We start from the raw sequence: 11,023 nt of genomic DNA on the forward strand, positions 1-11,023 counted from the left end.
GAGAGGCCTAGGCGGCAGAATCACATTCGGCAGGAACAATGTCTTTTTTACACAACACGTTTGTGAATGTTAACGCAACCCTTTATTAATTTTATTTTCGTTTATTAACCTATTCGCGAATGAATCAATTTGCCGATCTCAGAATGCGGCTGTGAATTCACCCCATCCCCCTTTTTGTCTTAGCGAAGCTCACACGAAGCACGTACATACACAACAATACATAAAAGCACACAATGCACGCACAAAAAGACGAAGGACAAAGACAAAGAACACAAAAGGGGAGACAAAAAGACACAAAGACGGCTCGCCCAAACGCCCTCCTCCAGCCGACCACCCTCTGCCCCCACGGACTGTTCCCTGGAAACCCCGTAGCAACGGCTAGCAGCGCTGACCACACGCTCATGTTGGTGAATGCATTAATATTATGGTAATCCACGATCTATTGCAGCTGCAAATAAACAAAAAAAGAATACATAATGCCATGTGTCAAAATTAATAAATGTTCCAATTTTTCTTAATTTTTTACCAGTCTTCGCACCCGAACTTCCAGAACTTCATTCCCTTCCGAAGAATCCCCTTCTGAAACTTCCCCGGTCTAACACTGCCGGAGGCGTGGAAGCAGACATATCTCGACCCGAGATGGCATCGATCAGTCACGTACGAAACCTCCGTACATCGGTTCAAATTAAGATGGTCCGCCTTGACCCGATCAAAATTCGATTACAAGATATACACAGATTAACCATGAATAGAATTAATTTTTGGCCGAAAGAATCCCACAATACATTCACCCAACATAGCTGCATGCTAGCGGCACTCACCCGTAAAGCATTCCTGAGAGACGCACACCAGAAGGGAGGGGCTGCCCGCTCGAACACTCTAAGAAAAAAGAGAGACACAGGGCGCACACCCCCCCCTCCCGAAGCCATCAACGAGGACCCATAGTTTTCGGCACCAAATGTTGGATTATTTGGATCGTTCGTCCCTGGTTCATTGTTTCGACGGGTGTTGATGGAAGAGGATGGTTAAATCATCAAGGATCCAGGTGTAGAACAGAAAGTTGGTTTAATCTTGGAGAGAGCGAGGCATTGCGGTGTCGGCTTAAGGAGGAAGGAAGCATGGCGATAGAGAGAGAGAACTAGAAGGGAGAGCATTTTATACGGTGCGCAGTGGGTGACGCGAAAGGATGTGACGTAATGTAAATGCGACATCATGTAAGGGAAGGCAGGATATGGCGTATCAGGAAGTTCAAAATGTAAACAAAGGTTACAGAGCGATGTTTAGAGATGTTTGTATGGTGAATTACCCCAACACAAACAAACAAGAGCACGGAGGAATGTTAACAGTGCCATACATTAGAGCAGTGTTTACAACCTTTTTCAAGCCAAGACACATTTCTTCCGTTGAAATTATCTCGGGGCACACCCCCAGCTGAGAATGTGGGGAAAAAAGTATTAACTGTTAATGAATGCTTTTTTTTCTCATTATATTATTAATAATTAACAATATACCAGCCACAGCATACACAAAACACAATGTGCAACACAATATGACAGGTCATATATTGTTAATAACAATTAAATAAAAAAATATATATAGCATGTTATATTGGTAATATAAGCTTTTTTTAAACATTGAAGAATGATGTTATAACATAGGATTTAACGAAACACAAAGAAAAAAGTATTTTATAATCTTTCATATTTATATTTACTCAGTGCAGTACTCGGACCCCTCATTCGTCAGAAACACTTTAAGTTCCTCTCGCAGCTCATACACACGGGCCAGCACCTTGCCACGTGACAACCATCGGACCTCTATACGGAAAAGCAAGGCTTTATGCTCCGCTCCCATTTCCTCACACAAAGCCGCAAATATGCGACTTTTTACAGGTCTTGACTTCACAAAGTTTACCATGTGCACAGCATCATCCAACACAGGAAGGAGGTCTGCTGGTACAGTCTTGGCTACGAGGGCTTCGCCGTGTAAAAAAGTGTGTAATGATCACGTCTGGGTTTATTTCCCTCACTCCGCTTACAAAGCCTTTGGTGCGCCCGACCATGGCTGCAGCTCCATCAGTGCACACACCCACGCAGTGATCCCATTTTAGTCCCCCTTTTTCCACTTCTGAGTCAGCATTTTTCCTCTTCAAAAACCTCTCCATCACTTTCACCGTCGTCCAACTAGCTACAATCTGCACTTGCCACGCTATCCAAGCGTCACTAAATCGCTTGTCTCAAAGCGAATTAGTGACGCACAACTACCCGCTGTTGCCACCTGCTGGTATGGAAGAGTACTACATGATTACTCTGCCAGGCGCTAGAATGCACGGGCACACAAATCGGATAATTTCCCGCGGCACACTTGACAATATCTCGCGGCACAGTGGTGTGCCGCGGCACACTGGTTAGAGGGATCACAGAACGCATACAAAGAGCAATGAGGAAACACAACATAAACACACCGGTCATACCATACACAACTCTCCGACAGATCTTGGTACACCCAAAGGACAAAATACGCCTGGAAAATAAATGCAACTCAATATATGAAATCCCATGCAAATCATGCAATAAATCATACATTGGGGAGAAAGGAAGGAGTTTTAATACAAGGGAAAAAAAGAGCACAAGGAGTGTGAAAAGGAGACAGTAACAATACAGACAAGAGCAAGAAAAGAATAAGCACAACAGAAACACCATTATTCAGCCATCACAGACCACTGCAAAAGAGGGAATCATATCATGGGCTGGGAGAAGGCCAGAGTCATCCGCACTGAAGAAAACAAACATCAGCTCTGGATCAGGGAGGCCATTGAAATCCGGAAGCCAGAATCAAGGACCATCAACAGGGATGAGGGAGCAAACATGCTCTCTACCACCTGCAGCAGTATCCTTTTCGCCTTACACACACTTTCTGGGAACCAATTAAGTTCGTAACCTGAGGTATCCTTGTAGTTTATTTCACAGCAAAAACGCCTTGCTTTACATGCTAATTTATTTCATGCTGAAATGCCTTACAATACATGTTTTTTTTTTCAGGATAAAAACAGGATACTATACATTGTCATTTTTTTCAACTAAAAACGGCATACTATACATGGTCGTTTTTTTTTCCAGGCTTAAAAACGCCTTACTCTACAGTATATAGTCATTTTTTTCGCCCATTTATTTTTTGGGGGGCTAAAATCACCTTACTATACATGGTCGCTTTTTTCAGCTAAAATGGTTGTTTTGTTTTTAAGGATTGAATCCAATAAAAAATGATTAAACAACACAACATGTAGGATGCTATACAGTCAACGATGTGATGCTTCCTTAAGAATCGTTGACCACATTCTTAACAGGCAAACGGTTTCTCAGCAGTGTGAATTCTTGTGTGGTAAATCAAAGAGCCCTTCCTCGAGAATCCTTTGCCACAAACTGAACAGGAAAAAAGTTTCTCACCAGTGTGGATTCTTGTATGGCAAATTAAAGAGCCCTTGTGAGAGAATTCATTGCCACAAACTGAACAGGAAAAAGGTTTCTAACCTGTGTGGATTCTTGTGTGGCTAATTAAATCGCCCTTCTCAGAGAATCCTTTCCTACAAACAGAACAGGAAAAGGGTTTCTCAACAGTGTGGGTTCTTGTGTGGCGAATTAAATGGCTCTTGCTTGAGAATCCTTTGCCACAAACTGAACAGGAAAAAGGTTTCTCACCTGTGTGGGTTCTTGTGTGGACAAATAAAGATACCTTATGAGAGAATCTTTGCCCACACGCTAAGCAGGGAAAAGGTTTCTCACTGGTGTGGATTCTTGTGTGGCTAATTAAATGGCCCTTCCTTGAGAATGTTTGACCACAATATGAACAGGCAAAATGTTTTTCACCAGTGTGGATTCTTGTGTGGCTAATTAAATTGCCCTTATCGGAGAATCCTTTGCCACAAACTGAACAAGAAAAAGGTTTCTCACCAGTGTGGATTCTTGTGTGGCTAATTAAATGGCCCTTCTGTGAGAATCTTTGTCCGCAATCTGAACAGGAAAAACGTTTCTCACCAGTGTGGGTTCTTGTGTGGAGAATTAAATGGCCCTTCTGAGAGAATCTTTGTCCGCAATCTGAACAGGAAAAAGGTTTCTCACCAGTGTGGGTTCTTGTGTGGAGAATTAAATGGGCCTTCTGAGAGAATCCTTTGCCACAAACTAAGCAGGCCAAATGTTTCTCACCAGTGTGGATTCTTGTGTGGCGAATTAAATGGCTCTTGCTTGAGAATCCTTTGCCACAAACTGAACAGGAAAAACGTTTCTCAACAGTGTGGCTTCTTGTGTGGCAAAATAAATGGCTCTTGCTTGAGAATCCTTTGCCACAAACTGAACAGGAAAAAGGATTCTCACCTGTGTGGGTTCTTGTGTGGATAATTAAAGATACCTTCTGAGAGAATCTTTGTCCGCAATCTGAACAGGAAAAAGGTTTTTCACCAGTGTGGGTTCTTGTGTGGAGAATTAAATTGCCCTTCCGAGAGAATCTTTGTCCACAATCTGGACAGGAAAAAGGTTTCTCACCTGTGTGGGTTCTTATGTGGAGAATTAAATGGCCCTTCTGAGAGAATCCTTTGCCACAAACAAAGCAGGCCAAATGTTTCTCACTAGTGTGGGTTCTCGCATGCTTTTTCAAATGACGCTGATCAGTCAACATGTTGCCACACATAGAAGATTTGCAGGGTTTGTTGTCAGTGTGACATGTCAGATCACCGTCAGACTCTTCATCTTGACCATCATCATTTGATGATCTGTTGTCATCATTTTTGGTGCAAGGGTGCTCTGGCTCCGCCTCTCTTTTAATGCTGCGGGCGTCCTCTTCTTCCTTCTTCAGCCGTGCAGGACAAGCATCTTCGCTGGTGTCTGCATGACACAAAAAGACAGACACACATGCAATTATGGTGAAAGTTACTCAGAGATAAATTAGTTCAGATTACCACTCAAAATGTGACATGAACAGCATCACATTTGTGGGGGATTTCAAAAGACTGACGCCGGCATAGAAAAAGTGTTGCTTTTTTCGTGCAAACAATCTGTTTCTCTCTCTGTCTGTCTCAGCGTGCACACTTCCCCCAGCCACACACTCACACATACACAGCTTTAGCACCCGTGTGCGTTCTCAGCCGAAGGGCTTCACACCTATATGCGTCTAAGTTGCAAGAACTTCTTGAATTGGAATTTTTTTGCAGAACATGAAGCATGTAATTTTTTTTTCGTCCTTGTACGTCTGGATGTGCTGGTCCAAACTGTTCAAACAAGCCTACGGTGAGCATGCATACTTTTTTTCTGTGTGTGTGAGTCCTCATGCGTCTTTTGGGCGAGTTTCTTGGTGCACATGGTGCAGCCAAATGGATTCTGAAAGGCGCTTGGAAATTAAATGTATTATTATCAGTGACGTGCGGCGAGGTTCATGGCTGGTGAACACTTTAATAGCGATATGCAGAGGGACAGCAATGCGGTCTCACTGCAGAGCAAGCCAGCACAGTTAGCAGTCATTGCGCAATACATGGTGAGGCTCAGCCGGCTGCTGCCTCACCGCTCGTCTCAACTTAGTATTAGTAAATGTGAACATTCAGCGATTTTGAAAAAAAAAAATGTGTTAAAATTTAAATGGAAAAGAACTTTAAAGTACAAATCACGAAATAAATATAACTTTTTTTTATTTGATCTTTCCATGATGATAGGTGAGGCACGGACTCACCTGCCTCCCCTGACTGCACGTCACTGATTATTATTCTTATTACAAGAGCCACCTGATGTCAGAATGTTTCGTTAGAAACAAAAGTCCTGATGTCGCACAAGTTTCGACACTTTTGATTCGACAAATATCTGATGAGAGCTTTGTGCCTTTGCACTTGGGATTTCCTACAGGCATTGTATGTTACTTATTGCCATGTTGCGTAGTTCTGACCTGCTGTCCTTTACTGCCGCTTCGAATGCAGTGTTGCACAGTGTTCTTAGTGTCTGTCTTTTCATGAGTCACCTGATGTGCACTGTTACTGCTACCGCATGTGTGCACTCTAGCTTCATTACAATGCCTTTCTAGGTCTCTTCTCAGTTTGACCATGGAGATCCTTGCGAGATGCCTGCATGGACTGCCTGTTAGTTGAGACCACTCTGTGTATCTGTAGCCTCTAGGCTGACCTTATTTGGGTATGCTTCAGTAGTATCTGAGGACTTTGCTCAGTTGCTTGGTTTCCAGCCCTTGGCTATTCTCCTGACTCCCTGATATTCCTTGCACTGGTCCATCCGCCTGATGCCGTGCCGTGCTACTGCTCTCGTGCTTGATTGTTGCTTTATGCTGTGCTCTTCGAGCTCTGCGATGCATGTCTTTCAGCCTGATTCTTGTCTGCGTTAGATCATGGACGGTCTTCTCAAGCTTGTCGCAGACTTTCAGTTCGACTTAGAGGTTCTTCGCATTGTCTGATGTTCCCTTGGTTAGCCTTGCTGTGTTCATCCGTTCATGCCTGTATTCAGTCTGTTTGGCCTTGCAGCTTCTGTTCTTCGCATTACTATATCTCAGCCTTGCTGCCATCCTGCCTGGTGCCTCTTTCCATCCTGGATTGCGCCTGTGCTCACTGCTTTGTGTGACTGCACAGCTGTACAGTTCGTGTGCGTTTTCCAGTATGGTATGTTATCTCAGCCTGGTCTCTTTACTTGTCTCATGCTGATCAATTTCAGGCTTTCATGTCCTTATCATTCTGGCGAATGTACTCTACAGTTGTTCAGTTAGTCATTGCGACAGTGTTATCCATATCTTTCGGTACTATTCACATCGTATCTTTCAGATTCAGTTCCAAGTTCATTTTGCCAGTGGTACTTCCCAGTATCGTTGTCAAACTCTTCTTCATTTTGGCGCTACCTGTGATCTCTCACATTTGGCTTGTCGACAGTTCTGTTGATTTGGCTGCGTATGACTGGTCATCTGGGTGCGATGGTGCCTCCACTGGTGAGCTCTGGTTGGATTCGGCCATCGATTGGTGCCCTAGTTACTGATAGTGTGTCCACAGTCCGTGAGCATGTTCCGTCACTGCTCATTTCCGCTTTAGCTATACTAAGTTGTATCGGTGTCATTATCGTGAGCAGATTATTCGATATGCATCCGTGTAGTATTAGACACATGGATCATCGGTACATATTAGATGTCTCATGTAAGCTCTACTAGCTCAGGCCATTCCTGTATTTTGATTAATGTCAACTGCTATCATCATGTTGATAGAACGTGATTAACTGGTTAAGTTGCAAGTTTGTGGTACGTGGTTGGGTTTCCGAAGTACATCAGCCAGTTGGCGTCAGACTGTCAAGCTGATTCAGCTGGTTGTTCAGGTAGCAGCTCCATGCTAGGTGGGAGCAGTGTCGTCAGCACTCGTCCCGCTGATGAATTCCGTGCCGTGTGGTCTTGGTTTATGAATATGACACTGGTGGTGGGTGCGTGAAGAGTGAGGAATGAAGGGACGATTTGCGCCCATTGTGCATCTGTTCTTGCGGAGAAAGTTCGTCACAGTTTCGTGATGTGCTCCAGCTGAGTGTCCAGGCAGCATGTTCGGTAACAGTAGGTAAGTTGGATTGCTTGGATAGTTGGAGGTGAGCCGAGCAGGATCGTAGTTCCGATGTCTGTCGAAGATCTGAGTGATGCAGTCCATGTTGACTGTCGAGCCCATGCAACTTTGCGTCCTGGAGGCTACGAGAGTCAGCTGGTCTTGGTGATGTACGATGAGTGTCTTAGATAGCTGAGTTTATCCAGCTGATTCTTGAAGTCTGGTGACATTCGTCAGTGTTGAAGGGAGAGCTGGTGAGGCATCCCGGGCTCCCTGATGTCTTTCCGTACCTTTGCCGTTACTCGAGTTTCTCCTCATTCTGCATGGCTACCACGCCAACGTCTTGCTCGAGATTGCGGGATGCATGGATCGAGACGATGTTCAGCGTGTCACAAGACCTGCGATCGTTGCAGCTAAGGTCAGCCGTGTCAATGATGCCATGCCTGTTGGCAGGCATATCTGGAAGACTGAAGCGTCGTGGCCTCAGGGTACAGATAGTGGATTATATTCATATAATTATGCCATATGATAGTAACATGATATACACTGTTTTACACGTTAATGTGTTCCAGTAAAGTTGATATATTTGAAGTGGGCATTGAGCAAGTGGTACTTAGTGCCACATACTGCACCTTAGGAGGCTTCCTCTCACACTCTCTCAAGCCTTCCGAGCCTTGACCTTATTCTTCTGATCTCAGCTGGATGCTCAACCAGACACCTCCGAAAGCGCATCTTAAGATTTGAGTCGGTGATGCCACGATCGCCTTTTCCTTTCACTATGAAGCACTTTACTATCCTGAAATGTCATCTATTCGAGCAGTATCAGAATGGTCATGCTTGTTGAAGACGATGGCATGTCTCAGTTGCTGAAGAGGACAATTGCCGACTGGGTCACCTTTACTCGGACATACTTATCCAGCATTTATTGTATCATATGATGCACATGTAATCTTTTATACTTCTTACGTAATTTAAAGGTTTCTTCAAGGAATTTCACATAAGGATGTCAATTGGACGCTTGTTTATGCACAATGAAGGAGTCCAAATATCGAGCATAAGTCAAGCCTAACAACGAAGACTCATCTGAAAAGATGGATTCTTCACTATGAAGAAACTGACAGAGTGAACCGTACCACACCGTACACTTTGAAGCTGCTTTGCCAGACGTTCAAACAAATGAAGCAAGAAGCAAGAAGTTGACCAGTATATAGTCATACATATACATAACTCATCAATAAAATTACATCAAGACTAGTTAATTTAATCAACGTCATGGATATTGACGCATTGATCTTCAAGGGCTCACTGGAGCAGAAGGTGTTTCTGAGTTGTTCAAGATACATTTGCAACGAAATCTTCTACATTTGACATGATGACGCCAAAGTTTGATCAGTAAAGTCGCAAGTTTTTCACTTTGTACAATATGTACAAGGATTCTACGTTTAGCTCATGTTTAGCACGTTGTATGTCATAGTTGCTCTTCGTGGCTGTGTTTTTGATTACTTGTTGTTCACTTAATCGGACTCTCCGAGCTGCTTTCGGATGAGCTATCTTCAGTTTCACACCAATGAAATGCAAAGACGGGAAGAAGAAAAACTTCGCTCGAAAAATAAATGACAAACTCAATTACATCCAAACAACAGTGGGTTAATATGTCAGTGTGCTTTACTAACGGAATGGTACAAGCACATAGTGTGATGTCTTGCATTTGTAACAGTCTAGCCTGGTATCAAGTAATCTAGCAAGTGAAGCACAAATCAAGAATACCAAGGAACAACAACTAGTGCACGAAAATCTAAGAAGACCTTCAAAGTCCTAAAGCAAAGTCAAACATCCAGAACATGCATACGTCAGTAATTGGTCATAACGTCACATCTTACTTGAAGTTCGTTTAGTCAGTGGCTCACGCAACCTGTCGGACGGTGCTAGTTGGTGTCATTTCAACTGGCTTCGAGAGCACAAAGGCTTGCAATGATGTAGCAGCTTCGAGCAGTGAATCCTTGCTCTAAGACTATGCAACGGAAGCCGGTCTGAGCGACTAGTCGTCGAGAGGCAACATTGTACGTCATTTCGTTGTGCATTTCGCAACGTGTGCGTCGGACTGCGCGTGAGACTGACTAGCCATTTCGACTTTCTGCGATGTGATGTGATGTCTCGTCCTACGTGACGTGGCTTTATGGACTCGTCTGATCACTCAGTTGCAGCACTGGCGACATCGTCACGCACGAGGATCCCGGCAGCACGGGTTGACCGTCAGGCGGGCACGTACGTAGGTCTGCACCGAGTGACCAAGTGCTGACGCATGGCTTCATCGTGTAACTGCAGCTCATAAGTCGAACGCTATGACTTGAGACGCCTGCCAGGCACCAGAGGCACAGCCTTCAAGATCACTGCGTGAGAGGCTGGCTACTGGCACGTTGCGTGCATTATGCTTGCTCGCACTTGGTCAGTTAGAATGCGCACACATGGTGGAAATGACTGCCGGCTAGTAGGACGGACGTGGATGGCTGTCTCTGCACCTGTTGCATGTGACGTCAGACGCTGTCGAAGAGACACGGACAGTGCTACTGCGCTACCTGCTGGATCGTGCACGCACGGTCAGCAACCGGCATGGACACTGGTCGTAGAGCTAAAGTGGACTAGCGCATGATGCATGACATCATCAGTACGTCAGCGGAACATCAGGAACATCGCAAAACATCAAAGAACGAGATAGGATGGAGTTCGGACCATGCACATGATACTGGTCAGGCAATCACAGCTGCCGTACGGACGCATGCTGGCGATGCGTGAGCGTTGCGACAGGCCTCGCAGCAGGGCGACTGGCCCATTGTCAGCTGAACGTGCAGCCCAAAGGATCGAGTCTACTTGCGTGGCAGTGCGAGATCGATCAAGTCGACCGGACACAGTGCTAATGATCAGTGAACTGCCAGCCAAAGTAGCAACGAGACCGGTTGATACCATGACAAATGCAATCACATGCATAAGGCAATGATGCGTGCAGATGGACGTCAAGGTGTCGTGCATGGAGCTGAGTTGTGAATTGACAATTGGGTATGGCTGCGTTTTTGCATCTGTACTGCTAGTGGAGTGGCTTAGACGTGTGAGTCAGAGAGTGAGGCAGTAGTGTACAATAAGTCAGGAGACCATGCTACTGGTTCACTGTCCACATGATGCAGTCAAAGCTAGGAATAATGCTAATGTACTGTGGTATGTCTCATGAATTGTGGTCATTTAAGCTCTGTATGCAATGCTTATTTTTATGCTGGGCGCAATGAGTGGTTTCCAGAAATGTAGCTTATTCATTGATGCATTGACAGAAAATCGTTTTGGCAAAGTTTCTCAGACTTCCAGAACATGCAATCAATGCAAAATTGTGACAGCGTAAGATAAGAATCTAAACACACTGAAATACGAAATACTGCAGCAAACATATGCAACTCTAATCTCATGCTCACAGTCTGATACCAT

The 11,023-nt window shown here is 44.6% G+C and overlaps 1 protein-coding gene across 1 annotated transcript; it reads right to left on the bottom strand.

Moving 5' to 3' along the window:
• Positions 1-2,983: 2,983 nt before the first annotated feature.
• On the bottom strand, positions 2,984-7,870 carry LOC148888878 (uncharacterized). The gene is made up of 2 exons (XM_089012595.1): positions 7,843-7,870; positions 2,984-4,877 (listed from the first exon to the last, which is right to left on the bottom strand). The coding sequence occupies exons 1-2, from the start codon at positions 7,868-7,870 to the stop codon at positions 3,526-3,528; spliced, it is 1,380 nt and encodes a 459-aa protein (XP_088868721.1). The 3' UTR covers positions 2,984-3,525.
• Between the last annotated feature and the right edge of the window lie 3,153 nt (positions 7,871-11,023).

Source organism: Hippocampus bargibanti, linkage group LG13 (genome assembly GCF_051943395.1).
Source record: "Hippocampus bargibanti isolate YZ-2025 linkage group LG13, ASM5194339v1, whole genome shotgun sequence".
In the NCBI taxonomy this organism is placed as follows: domain Eukaryota; kingdom Metazoa; phylum Chordata; class Actinopteri; order Syngnathiformes; family Syngnathidae; genus Hippocampus; species Hippocampus bargibanti.

Excerpts from the sequence above, each read along its gene's own strand:
- LOC148888878 (XM_089012595.1), bottom strand. The coding sequence starts at position 7,870 with ATGAGGAGAAACTCGAGTAACGGCAAAG. Across the intron at positions 4,878-7,842 it reads AAACTCGAGTAACGGCAAAG|ACACCAGCGAAGATGCTTGT; the intron begins GTACGGAAAGAC and ends TGTGTCATGCAG.